General features: G+C 38.9%; 1 protein-coding gene across 1 annotated transcript; it reads left to right on the forward strand.

Moving 5' to 3' along the window:
• Positions 1 to 48: 48 nt before the first annotated feature.
• Positions 49 to 13,404, forward strand: LOC124060696 (5-hydroxytryptamine receptor 3A-like). The gene is made up of 13 exons (XM_046391942.1): positions 49 to 100; positions 935 to 1,098; positions 1,196 to 1,240; positions 1,388 to 1,497; positions 2,321 to 2,490; positions 2,758 to 2,918; positions 3,298 to 3,508; positions 4,085 to 4,375; positions 5,012 to 5,222; positions 7,451 to 7,526; positions 8,631 to 8,841; positions 10,218 to 10,439; positions 12,895 to 13,404. Exons 1-13 carry the CDS (start codon positions 49 to 51, stop codon positions 13,188 to 13,190), a joined length of 2,220 nt encoding a protein of 739 aa, XP_046247898.1. The 3' UTR covers positions 13,191 to 13,404.
• Positions 13,405 to 14,388: the final 984 nt, after the last annotated feature.

Consider the following 14,388-nt stretch of genomic DNA (forward strand, 5'->3'; position numbering starts at 1 on the left):
CTAGCTCAGTGCTTGTGGAGATTATTTGGTCCACCAGAAGCATCCAGCATGAATCGCTGTCAGAATGTCACCATCATCTCAGGTTTTCTCTTACTGTCAGGTAAAGATAACCTCCTTTTATTCACTGCTGTATTCTTTGTAGTTGTGTATTTTATGTGTTTTATTTGCAACACTGAAGCATGTTTAGCTCTGCAAACGTTCATCTTCCTCCTCATGTGAAAAAATAAGCAATACTGTTGTCATTTTAATAATAATTATTGTAGTAGTTTATCCCGTATGTTTCAGGTTTAAATGATCCTTGCAGTACAATGATACTGATGTCATCATTTCAGTTTTACAGATTTTAATTCATTCTTGCCATGGCATACGGGAATGTTTAAATGGAGAAAAGGGGTAGCTATCACTTCTCTGTCCGTTATACTTCATATTTGTGATAAATCACATTTGTGTAGTGTTGAATTCATAATAAAGGAATCGTTCAACTAATCTGAATTGTTACGGTATATTGTGTTTGAAGAACTAATTAAAGAAATTAAATTGAAGTAATTAAAGAACACGATTGTGACATGTTTACTGTCAAACAGCATTTGGCCCATGCTATGTAATGTCATTACTCAATGCATCTGGATGTTTGGCTTCCACTTTAATGATGTAATTACTATTGAAAGCTCATTTTTTTGTTCCATGTCCAAATAATCCTGCTTTTTACATGATATTTAAGTCTACAAATATTATTCTGCTTACTAACGTTTAAGTTAATATATTTTATCATTGTACTGTTGCATTTCAACCATCCGTAAACCTGTAAGTACAAGGTTCAGCATTTTTGTTTTATATTGTTTAGAATGGGTGTGCATTTAGAAAAATTCAAAAGAAAATCTATTCTCAACATGAATGGTGAGAAAGTTTAAAGGTGCAAACCTTCTCTTGTCAGTGTCTCTGTGTTGCAGCAAACTGTCCTGTAAAGAAGGCCACAGCGGCCCAACCTATGAGTCCTTGCAGGCTGTTTTTGATTTACAGTCCTTCAGACCAGCAGTGAACCTCAGCAATCCCACCATAGCCAACATCTCCTTCACCCTGTATGCTGTCCTGGGTGTGGTGAGTTTGTCACGTCACCTCTGACTTAACTCTAACGTGGGTTCAAGAGGTTGCAATGAGCTTTTCATGAGGTTTGCTTCTATTTACTGTATTTCAGAACGAGAAAACCCAGATACTCACTACTTTCCTGTGGCTGCGACTGGTAAGCAGCATGGAAATACTTCATACACTGTCAATAAATGTAAAACAATCTGTTACAAATTTATTATATGACTGTAACCACAGCAGGATCAAATACAGAGATTATAAAATTAAAGTATTCCATTATTCCTGAACTACTTTACTGCAGTACTGGCATCATGAGTTCCTGGTCTGGGATCCTGATGAGTGTGATGGCATCACCAAGATTTCTCTCCCTGTGAAGCAGCTCTGGTCTCCAGACATCATCGTGTATGAGTTGTGAGTTCTCCAGCTGTAAAAGGCTTTTTCTTTCTTTCTGATCGATCTCTGAGGGCTTCGACACAAAAGTGGATCTGTGGCCTGACACAGATGGGTGACATCATGTTAGGCGCCAGAGATCTCAACTCCTGTCTGATTCAGAACTATGTGTCCTAATCTTGTGAACCAGCTGCCTGAGGTGGAGGCCCACACATCAGTCTCAGGGGCTACACAGGGTGCAGTCATCTAAAGGGCGAATAACAGAAAAGGAATACCTTTCTGTTATTGACCAAAATAACGTGGCACAAAGTAGTTTCGAAAGCTCTCCAGTCAAACAATATGCATACGATCCATTTTGTACCCACATCTAGACACTTGCAAGACTTGAAGATCTTCAGTTTTTATTTTTTTATTTGTTTTTATGTTTTTATTTCCATTTGGCTCCTAAACATTTACAAAATCATAAACTCGTAAAGTCACTAGCATCAAGTAGAAGTAGAATCTAAAGTTAGTTCAGTAGTCAGTCAGATAATGTATAAGTAAAATACACACACACACAATAAATTTATATATATATATATATAATACCTGCATTCAACCCTTTTATACCCAAATCAATGGGAAAAAAAGATTTATTTATATGGTTTTGCATACACCCAATCACTGCAAGTGTTCTTCAATTTAGATAGATACACTTTTTATGAAAATCCAGAATGCAAAATAGAGCACAGAAGTTGTATGAACTCTTTGAAAAGTGGTTTTACCTCATTTCACCTCATGTATTTGTTTCCCCCTGGGGCTGATTTAAATACCATCTCACTGTGTTTCTATTTAACCTTCTCAGTGTGGACGATGACGTTTCCCAAGCGTGTCCTTATGTCTACGTGAACCACACAGGTCACATCCGCTGGGACAGGATGCTGCGGCTTGTCTCGGCCTGCAACCTGGAGATCTTCAGCTTTCCTTTTGACGTGCAGAACTGCACATTCACATTTGGCTCCTACATGCACACCAGTGAGAAAAGGCTCTTTTACATTTCCACAATCGTAAATTCACAAAGTCATTTGCTTTGCTCATAGTAAATAGAATCCAAAGTTGCTTCCGCAGTGGTTCAGAAAATGCAACGGCAATCTGTTGTACTTTTGGGATGTTTTGCAGGGAATAAAATAAATACAAAAAAAGAACATAAAAATATAGATGATCATGTAATCAACCAGTTATTACATTCAAATAAGTTATTTATTTAGGTCACCTTAGACTGCTCTGTTCTCTCTTTAACAGTAAGAGACGTGAGGGTCAGTCCAGCACTGACATTTATGGAAATGTCTAAAAACTCAAAGCGCTACCTGGAAGCCAGTGGAGAGTGGGAGCTGGTGGACATTCTGGGGGAGACCTCCATCCTCCAGTTTGGCATCGATGAGTGGGACATCATCACCTTCTGGGTGAGGGAAAATAAAATGTCTGGCTGTCAGACACAGTACAGCAAAAGCTCACCAATTAGCATAATCCATCTTGGTAAGGAATTTGTGTATTTCCCAAAATGTGAAATTATTCCTTCGAAGGAGCTATAATTGATATTTTTAGGATGATACGATATGATGTGTTCACAACCAGTTTCTGCTGCCACAGAATTAACCAAGAATAAATCACAGTATTTCCCAAGAACAATAACTCATTTTGACTTGGTGCACATACTGTCATATTTAAATGTTATACTTGTCAGGTAATTTCGTTCCTTTAGTCAGTTAGTTTGTTATATGGACCTTTATGCCCAACACAGTGAAGGTGGTTAGACCCCTCCGACTGACTGTTGTTCACTAGGTGGTCATAAAGCGGCGGCCAGTTCTCTACGTGGTCAACCTGCTGATCCCCAGCTCCTTCCTCATGCTCATCGACATCCTGTCCTTCTACCTGCCGCCACACAGTGTCGATCGCGCCTCCTTCAAGATGACCCTCATCCTGGGCTACACCGTCTTCCTGCTCATCATGAACGACCTGCTGCCCAGCACAGCTAACGGCACGCCCATCATAGGTCAGGGGTAGTGATGTGAAGGGGTGACCTGAGCGCTAACATAGCCTGGCTTATATGTTCCACCATCAGTAAGACCACATGGTGTAAATCAGTGTTTTCATTTTAACAAATAAATCAAATGACTGAGATGAACCAACGTTTATCTCACTGCTCTCTCTTTAGTTTCTCTTCTGTAGATCTTATGTCTGTCCATTAAACAAGATGTAATATGTGTGTAGGTTTTGATGCCATGCTGCTCGCTGAGGTCAACCCAGTCAGTAAAGACAGCACACAGATCTGCTTATCACTCTATTATTGTCCTATTAGTGTCCATTCATTTGTACTGAAAGCTGAAAACAGGTGCTGAATTTATGCAGCCTGCCTTTCTTGTGCAACACTTTTCATTAAAGATGAGAGTTTGTTTCATAAATGTGCAGCATTTTAACAATACAATACAAAGTATGGTCTTGAAGGTGGGTTTTGAATGCTTGATATATTTTAGCTCTATGCCACTGAAAAAAACTTAAAATCTATAAAGTTTTACATGACCCCCATTAATGTGCAACCTTCAATCTCTCAATCTATCCTTCAATCTAGGTATTTATTTCTCTGTGTGTCTGGCCCTCATGGTCATCAGTCTACTGGAGACGGTCATCATTACCAACGTCCTCCACCACAGCTCCATGAAATACCAAGAGGTTCCAAACTGGGTGAGGGTGGTTGTCCTCAAACACGTAGCCAATCTCATCTGCTACCGATGGCCAGAGGACATCCATCCCCCTTCTGTACTACACAAGGATAAACCTGACAGATCAAATGGCACTTCGGGGCCGTGGATCATCCAACCAACCAGCCAGACACCTTCTCAGCACCCAGCCAGCAACGGAGGTAATTAAACAGACTCGGTAAATGTCAAACGCTACTTAAAGTCGTCAAAAAAAAGAAATATGAACGTCAGGCAAACATTTAAAGCCTATAAAGTGAAAGGTTAACAGTGATGCTCTCCCTCATTATTGTATTTTCTCATTATTCGTCAGCTCAGCTTCAGAGAAATGATAAGCAACCCTTTCCATATATACATAAATCTATCATAACTATGTGTAAATACATTAATAGATTAAGAGTTCAAAGAACAAATTGGGTCGCACTATTAAAGCTTAAAGAATACCTTAGCTATTGAAACGCCTTCCAATCAAAATCATTTACATAAACAGGAAGTCACTGCAGCATCAGAAGCTGCACCATAACTCCCAAATATAATAGTTTCAAATAATACAAAACTGTTAAGAGGGAAGAAAGTGGTGACCTGTATAGTGTTAGAATGGAGATGTTATGGAAGGAATTGAGTCCCACTGCCACTCATTAAGGACATTCAACAAACAAAACAGAGTATATTAGCATTTTAATAAAGGGAGAGGTCAGATAACTTCACTCTACACAGAACATATTTTGGTAAGTGAGCATTAGGTTTCAGGGTGTAGAGTACAGAGTACTGTGATCTGTCCTGTTGTCATCTTCCCGCAGGTACAACTGCTCTGCCTGAACTGCAACAGATCTGTCAGTACTTGGGTGACCTCCGTGCCCACCTCACCTCGCTGCAGAAGGAGAGCGAGCTGCAGGAACAGTGGTGCCACGTGGGATATGTCCTCGACTTCCTGCTCTTCCGCATCTATCTGCTGCTCATCTCCTGTTACGCCCTGGTCATCATCTCCATGTGGTGTGTCTGGATCAGCCAGTCCTAACTGGATGGTTGGATTTGAATGGCGTCTGGAGCTCAAGTCACAGACAATTCATGAGATGTCTAAAAATTAAATTAAAAAGCAATTTGTATAATTAGAAGGCAAAAGAAGATCTCTTCCAACATTTATTATTATTATTATTATATCATTGTTTCTGTGATGATTGTGCAAGTTTTTTCCTCTGTGTTTGATTTTTAAAGAAGGGCAATTAACTCAATACAGTACAGTATAGAGGCAGTAACTGTATAATCAATATATTATCAATAATTACACAAGAGGACATCATCAGCAAACATATCAGCAGACATTTATGTTCTCCCACAAGATGACTTATGACATAACTTCATTTAAGAATTTCATTTAGTACCATTAACAGGTCAGAACCTTTATTCTAATATTTAATAAACTTCCATCCAATAAGGAAAAGAGGCAACAAGACCTGTTGTACAATCCAAGCACGCAATACGCAAACGGTCCTCAAATAACAAGCAACTGGGAATACCTAAGGCTTATGTCACGCTGTAGTGTAGAGTCAATATTAGTCTGTGGAGGCGGTTACACGTTTCATCTAGTTATTGAAATTCACGTTTCTCTGGCAGAATGTTTCAATTAGACAGAGAAGACTGTCGATGATTTTAATTTGTTTTTCAAGGAAATTGTAATGATAGGGGCTTAGCTGAGACTGAAAATGACAGAGGTAAAGCTCATCTTCGTCTGCTTCATGCTGCTGCACGGTAAGGCGGGAAAACCATTTAACTGTCCAAGAAATATAAAAAGATGATTTGTTTAAACCTGTACAACTGCTGGTTGTCTTTCAAAGACAAAATATATTTTATTCTATTTAAAATTTACCTACAGGTTTGCTAGAAAATACAAGAAAATGACATATAGTTATATTGTTCCATATATATATTGGAATAAATGTAGGTTTTCTGGCATTTGGCTTCTGAACACCACCACAGTGAATTCAAAATGAAACCGTCGAGATGTGAGCAAAGTGAAGACTTTCAGAGGCTACACAGCAAAGGTGCAAACCAATGGTAACCCTAAAAACTCTGGACTGATGAAACCAAGATTAACTTGTTCCAGGATGATGGAAAAAAAAAATATGGAGAAGGAAAGGAGCAGCTCATGATCTGAAGCCTACCACATTATCTGTCAAACAAATTCTATTTTGCCTTATGAAGGAGAGAAGAGCTGATGAGGACATGATTGCCTGACTCTGCCATTGTGTCCTCTTACATGTGCATTTATATGAGACATTTCCCAAATTTTGTTTTCTACTTTCTCTTTTTAAACTCAGGCTTTGTTGCAGCATTGAACTGCACCAGCCCAACCCCTAAATCGTTGATAAATGCACTTGAGAAGAATTTGTTCTCTGAATCACTGATACGTCCGGTAAAGAGCTTTTCAGATCCGATGAATGTAACCATCAGTATCACTGTGGTGGCAATTTCTGGAGTGGTGAGTGTGTTTTTACTAGTCATTGATTCAAATTCATAACAAATCTGCACTATTGGGCTGTATTTAACTTATAAAATATGTCTCACCCGTAGGATGAAAAAACACAAACCCTGACAGCAGTGTTATGGGAAGTTCTGGTAAGCTTTGAGTGCACTGACAAAACAATAAAACAATAAGCTTTGCTTATCATTTGATAAGATTTTCTCATATATATGTGTGTGTGTGGTTTTTTGGGATGAAACATATTTGTTGAAATTTATGGCCTGTCTGTTTAATGCAGGAGTGGCATATAGAGGGACTGAGCTGGGATGAGCAGGAATGTGGAACTACAAGAGTCTCTATCCCTCGGGAAAAGCTTTGGGTCCCAGACATCCAGATTTCAGAGTTGTAAGTTAAAAAGATATTCAATAGTTTTCAAATTTTTGTCCAAATGAGAGAAACGAGCATTAAAGTGAAAATCTAAACTGAAGACAACATTAGGAGAGCAATCTTTGATGCTGTAAGCCTGACATAAGAGAGGCAAACTCCTTTTGATCATTTTTATGCTGAAAATAGGACTTTTTAAAAGTGGGGCATTTAAAAAAGAAAAAAAAGTAAATAATAAAGTACAAAAAGGCAAACCCATTTTCACTGAAAATAAATTAAACTTTTAAATAAATAAACAGAGCTTTCTTTGCTTTCTTCTCTCTGTTCAGCAGTTGTCGAATTCATTAAACAATTAACAATGTTTTTATTAATTCCCTTCTGTTTTTGTTTTCAGGTTGGACATGGACAAAATTGAAGGCTTTCCCTACGTCTACTTATACAACACAGGTCGTGTTTATGATGATAAGCCAGTAAAAGTGGTCAGCTCCTGCAGATTAGATATCTACACTTTCCCTTTTGATGTCCAAAACTGCTCGCTTACTCTTGGATCATATCTACACTTTGGTAAGTCTGCTTGAAAATAAAAATCTGAGCTTTAAACTGTTTGTCTTAAAATATGCAGGATAAAATGCAGCTTTGATTCTCTGTGTCAACCATTTGAAAGATTAAATTTAAAGTGTTAAAATATTCCTTTGCATGTGGATGAATATTAATCCAAAACCTTACTTTGTGCTTCTAATTGCTCAAAACAAAACTGTGCTGTCAAATTTTGTTCAAGCTACAGACATAAAGATGGTTCAAGGCTACACGGCTGAACAGATCCTGAACGAGTCCAGAAATGTAATCCTAACCAGAGGGGAATGGGAGCTTGCTGGTTTGAGTATAGATTCTTCTAGCCTGGCATTAAATGAAGGAACTTACTCTGAGATTAAATACTATGTAAGCACTTTTAATTATTATTACATTATCTAATTATTCTGTGATGATATAGCTGGAACTGCAGTAGCTGATCATAGCTAAATCCACGCTACACACTAACTGTATGCAATAGTAACCATAATATAATGTTTTTTTGCTGTATTGATGAAATCACCATTCTTAACCATTTTATACTAACAGGGAATGAAATAGTATGTCAGACATCAGTCAGAGCAGAGAACTTCAAAATTACACTGAAAATTTAATTTAACAAAGAGACAGCAAAATATGTGAGCGTGTGGTATGGATTTGGTACTGATATGATCGATCATTGCAGAGCTTCTTTAACACTCAGTATTTACAACTAAAAGCAAATCTGTGTTTTATTTTGAAAATATGTCAGTGACATTATGTTGCTGTATTCAGGCCCATAGCTACCGTTTAAGGGAACTGAAGTCATGTCCCCTGTGTACCAGTGGCCTATATCAAAATGTATTCAGTCATAATTTATTTACAAAATGTCAACATTTGCAGGGTAGCACATGTTAAATGTGTAACAAGAAACCAAAAGTGAGTCCACCTGACTTCAGATTCAAATATAAAGATAAATTTGCTTACTAAAATCTTGAGATGTTGTGTCTTTGCGTTTTCTTAAGATCATTCTCAGACGTAGGCCAATCCTGTATGTGGTGAACCTCATTATGCCCAGCTGCTTCCTCGTCACACTGGACCTCTTCAGCTTCCTGCTGCCTCCCCAGAGTGTGGACCGGTCCTCCTTCAAGATGACCCTCATCCTGGGCTACACAGTCTTCCTGCTCATCATGAACGACCTGCTGCCTAACACCGGGGAGACAACACCTCTCATTGGTGAGCAAAACCTCTGTATTTTATTGCAGAGGCTTCATAAATGAATTTGATTTGAATTAAGGTCATTTATACGAGGGACCATTTCTGAGGCTGAAGGTAGTCCCAGTGAAAGCTTATTTAGAGTAACATTAGATCGAACGACAGTATCTGAAAAGAGATGGTTTTGCCTGCTTGTTGGAACTGAAGTGGTGGCTGTGACACACACACACACACACACACACACACACACCCTGATTGCAGCAATTTTTTATTTCTCAATGTCAGCAATTTACATAAAGACGTGATGAAACCTGCTTATACATTATAGAAAAAAGTTTTAAGTTGCCTGCCTCAGTATCCGAGTAATCCAGCGATAGTTGCCTGTACATCCACAGGCATCTTGCAAAAGGAGCCGCTAACAGTTAATTTGGTGTGGTTTAAATGGTGTCAGATTGTCAAAATGTAAATAAATGTGGGCAAGAAAATAAAACAGAAGAGATCAACTTGTAGCTCAAAGATTCAAGCTAGCTAGCTAGTATTGCTAATATTCCTATCTATGTTATAATCATAATATAAAGTCTGCTAACTATATATATATATTTCTAATAATAAATTTTTTACTGTTGGTTAGCTATTTTGTTATAGTGTGAGATGACACTCCTCTTACACTTGCACATTAGCCTTTTTCGTTCAAATGAGTGGATTATCCTCTATACAATTCTCACAGCATTACATGTCATAATGGTAAAAAAGTGTGCGTATGTATCTCCTTATAAAAACACATATTGACATTTTTTTGTACTGTGAAAATATTTGGTCAGCTTGCCTCAAGGCCACTTATTTCGATTTCCTACAATTAGTAAAAAGACTTTGCTATTCAAAGATTAGATTGCAATCCAAGAAATGAGCTGAAATAAAAATGACTCCATCTAATGGTCAAGAGGGAAACTTGAGCATAGAAAACTTTTTTCTCACTTTAAGGGCTTGTTATCCTTTTTTATTTTTACCAAAACTGTGGTGGCAATGCCAGCAAATACATGCAGGTTTTGGGACTAATTAAAAGCCCTTTAATACCTCGTGTTCAGAGACTCTTTTTAAGTAGCGCTACCACCTACGGCTGTGCCCCACCTTGTGTGAAAATATTTCATTAAGTGTGTTGACTTGAACTTGAACATTAGGATTCTGGTTATGTTCTAGTTCATAAAGTAAAACAAGCCTCCATGCGGATGATCACAATGCTGTAGCAGATGAATAACAAGTTTCTCAAGTTTTCATGTAAACATCATTTCCCGAAAAGGATTGCAAACAAGACATGACTGATAACTGTTGGTGGGAGGCATGAAATCATGCAGTACTTTATTTACTTAATATGTACTAAAACCTCTGTGTTGTTGTGCTGTTTCCTGCAGATGTTTTCTTCTCCCTCAGTCTCGCTCTGATGGTGGCCAGCCTATTGGAGACCGTGTTCATCACTAACATCCAGTTCAGCTCCAGCCAGTACAGTGAGGTGCCTCACTGGCTCAGTGTCCTCGTGTTGCGGTATCTAGCTGTTGTTGTTTGTCTCCCTCCGAAGAAAAACAGCAACAGAGTCACCGTCTTCCTCAACCCATCTTCTAAAGGTGTACTACCATTATACTCTACTACTACTAATACTACTAGAATACTTTGACCAGACAGCTGATTTAGTTTGACTCCCAATTTGCAGGGAATATCAGCATTTAATGGACTAAATAAATGATTGGACAACATGTTAAGTTACAATAGCACTAATATGCATTGGTTTACTGTCACCTGCTTTGTTAAAGAACTTATGAGAATCAGTACATTTTGGATAACTGCAAAGTACTGTGCTTATGTAACATCGGGCGGGCAAGTAAAAAGTGCTTTTCAAAGTTCATCTGTGGTTCAAAGTGCGCTGATGAAACACCCTCAAGCAAAAAAAAAGCGGCAGGTTAATTCATGTTGAGGTGTGTTGCACTAGAAGCGTGCTGTGAAGTCATGGTTCCCAACCAGTGCTGCCCAACATTCCTTCAGAGGCATCCTATTGTTAGAACACTTAAAAAGATGAAAAGGCTGGAAATTGCGCTAAAGCATTTCCCCTCTGTCAATCTATTCAACAAACAGTTATTCAGTGGAACAGTAGCCGTGGTGAAGTTTGCATTCATCCTCCTACAACTTTGAAGGAGATGTTTGACCCTTTATCTTTACTTTCTGGTATCTATTTTGACTCGATTCAGCTCACCTGACCAGCTTTTAAAGGTCTCTCGATCACAATAATTGGTGTTAAGATGTTAGATCTGACTCACGTTTTATACAGTGAACAGTGGAAAGGGTGCAAATAATTGTGACAGTAAATGTTTGAGAGATCAACATCACACACCACACCGTCTGGGTATCTGCAGGTAGGTAGGCTTTGCTTAGAAGCATTGCTGCCATGTTTGGGCACTGATTTTACACACGAGAAAGACAGTTAAACTACATTTGACAATAATTAGCCAATAAGAAATAACTATTTTTCATGATTGTTGGATAATTTGATCAAGATGCAATTTAGACTGACAAAGTCAGCATTCAAGGATTCAAGGAGCTTTATTGTCATTTCACACATGTAGAAACATGAGGTGGAACGAAATTAGTTTCCCCGGTCCCGGTATAAGCCCAATTACCTAACAAAATAAATATAAACAACGCTATATAAATATATAAAAAAAAGCAATCAGAATAAAAGATATAAACGATATAAACATCAGAATAAAGCTATCTAAACAGTACTGCGGTATTGTGCAAATTACAGAGTAGTGCAAATGACTGACAGAGTAGTGCAAATGACAGTAGTGCAATGAATCAGAATCAGAATCAGCTTTATTTGCCAAGTATGTGTGACCATACAAGGAATTTGACTCCGGATTTTTCTCTGTCCTGTGCACCATACAAAATACAAAATAGCAATAATAATAATACAAATGAAGAATAAAGTATTTACAAGAAAGGGAATATATATATATATATATATATATATATATATATATATATATATATATATACATGTAGTGCAAACAGTGGAATGATGTAGTGCAAACAGTGTGATGGTTCACACAATGGCAGGTGGTTTACAGGGAGATCAGGGAGACAGCCTGGGGGAAGAAGGTCTTGGCATACAGAGCTCTGTAACACCTACCAGAGGGAAGCAGATCAAACAGTTTGTGTGCAGGGTGTGAGGGGTCTGCAGTGATGCTTCCTGCCCGTTTTTTGACCCTGGACTGGTATAAGTCCTGGATGGAGGGCAGGTCGGCCCCGATGATTTTTTCTGCAGACCTGATTGTCCGTTGCAGTCTGTTTCTGTCCTGTTTGGTGGCCGATCCAAACCAGACAGTGATGGAAGTGCAGAGAACAGACTGGACGATGGAGGTGTAGAAGATGGTCAGCAGCTCCTGAGGCAGGTTGAACTTCTTCAGCTGTCGCAGAAAATACAACCTCTGCTGGGCCTTTTTCCTGATTAGGTCTACGTGGGACTTCCACTTGAGATCCCGGGTGATTGTAGTTCCCAGGAACTTAAAGGAGTCCACAGTAGACACTGTGTTGTTGAAAATGGTAAGAGGAGGTAAGGTGGGTGGGTTCTTCCTAAAGTCCACTGTCATCTCCACAGTCTTGAGCGGGTTAAGCTCCAGGTTGTTCTGACCACACCAGAGGACCAGCTGGTTTACTTCACGTCTGTAGGCAGCCTCATCACCGTCCTTGATGAGGCCAACTACTGTTGTGTCGTCTGCAAACTTAAGTAGTTTAACGGACGGGTCCCCTGAGGAGCAGTCGTTAGTGTATAGGGAGAAGAGCAGCGGGGAAAGAACACACCCCTGGGGGGCGCCGGTACTGATGGTTCTGGTGCTGGAGGTGATGCTCCCCAGCCTCACCTGCTGCCTCCTGTCAGTGAGGAAGTTGTAGATCCACTGAGAGGTGGAGGTCGGCACTGTGAGCTGTGAAAACTTGTTTTTCAATGAGTTTTACATGATCAGTGAGCAGCTACTTTACATGATTAATAATCAAAATTAGCTGTTCTTTGTTTTTGACAACACTCAGCAGTGAATACCAGCACCATCTCTTCAAGAGATCTTCAGGGCGTCTCCGGTGACACGCATCTGGAGAAATTGCCTCATGAGCCGACCCTGGATGAACTGAGGAAGCTGAGCAGAGATCTCACTGCCATCCGCCTCCAAGTGGACAAACACTTCCAGGGCAGCAAAACCTCGCAGGAATGGCACATGATCGGGATAGTGATCGATCGCCTGCTGTTCGGCTTGTACATCGTCTTCATCACTGTCAGCTTCATCGTCATCATTTGTATCTGGTCATGGAACAACTCGTATGCAGCATGATTTAACCAGGGGGGTTGCCAGTAGTAAATATGCTATTGCATATTTAAACTATGAATAAACAAGTCAAACTCACAAACATACACTGGAAAACATGCACATGAAACTGCTCACCTGTGATGAGCATAATTATTTAAATGTATTTCAAAAGCTCGGTTAACATCTTCAAATGAAAACAGCCATGATCTGTAACATATATAAACTCAGGTTTCATGTGTTTCATGCTTTAAGTGTGAGATTTGTGATGACAGTTTTTACAACATTAAACCAAAAGCACCTCAGAGCAGGTAATCGTTCACGAATGGTTTTCATGAGTAGTGAAGCTGCAGGTATGAATGCATGCCTATAAACCTGAAATTCATTGTCAAAACATGTAGTGATATTTCTTTTATTTTATACAGATACAAAAACAAGGTTACTGGACACATTTTCCAGACACTCCTACCCATACAGCTCAGGTTTACTGCGCTTGGCTGTTGTGCTCACCAGGCACATTGCTGAGGTTGAAAAATGTTGCATTATATCCACTATCCACACTAGGTGGTGCCATTGGTTGACACAGTGTAATGCAGCAGGCCATATATTTGGATAGATATCTTGGAAACTGTTCAGTTTGTAAGACAAGCATGCAGTAATTTTACTAGTTTGTCTGTGATCTTGTTTGGTCAGTCAGACTTCCTGTAGGACTCCTTACTGTAGGGAGCTTGTTCAACAAACCTCTAAGACAGACTGTTGAAAGTAACAGTAAAGCACATTTACTCAGGTACAATTTCCAGTAGTATTTACATTTTCTGCTACTTTATACTTCCATTCCACTGATTTGATAACTTATGTTACTCGTTGCTTTATAGAATTAGGTTATTAATTAATTATTACTAAAGGCCCATCTTATCTTAATACAAAACCTAGGCAAAGACAAGAGCTTATTGATCCCAGAGGAGGTATTATACGTTACCCAGGAGTACATTATTTAATTAAAACTAGGCTATTGGCAACTTTAAAGTGAAAGTAAAGTACACATTAATGCATCAATGACGGTAATGCATTCTGGAATGGTCCATTATACATTAGGTACACATGAGTAGAGTATTCTCTGCTGTAGTGCTGCACTCTCACTGTAACAGACATTGCATACATACTGCATGTACTAGTTGAGTTTGGTGATCTAAATCTCACTTTCATTGATCTTCAATTTAGAGTT

Source organism: Scatophagus argus, chromosome 6 (assembly GCF_020382885.2).
Source record: "Scatophagus argus isolate fScaArg1 chromosome 6, fScaArg1.pri, whole genome shotgun sequence".
NCBI classification, from domain to species: domain Eukaryota; kingdom Metazoa; phylum Chordata; class Actinopteri; family Scatophagidae; genus Scatophagus; species Scatophagus argus.

Bases quoted from the DNA above. Each gene is read 5' to 3' on its own strand.
- LOC124060696 (XM_046391942.1), top strand. From the start codon at position 49: ATGAATCGCTGTCAGAATGTCACCATCATCTCAGGTTTTCTCTTACTG. The intron at 1,241-1,387 runs GTAAGCAGCATG...ACTTTACTGCAG, and splicing joins CTTTCCTGTGGCTGCGACTG to TACTGGCATCATGAGTTCCT. The intron at 4,376-5,011 runs GTAATTAAACAG...ATCTTCCCGCAG, and splicing joins GCACCCAGCCAGCAACGGAG to GTACAACTGCTCTGCCTGAA.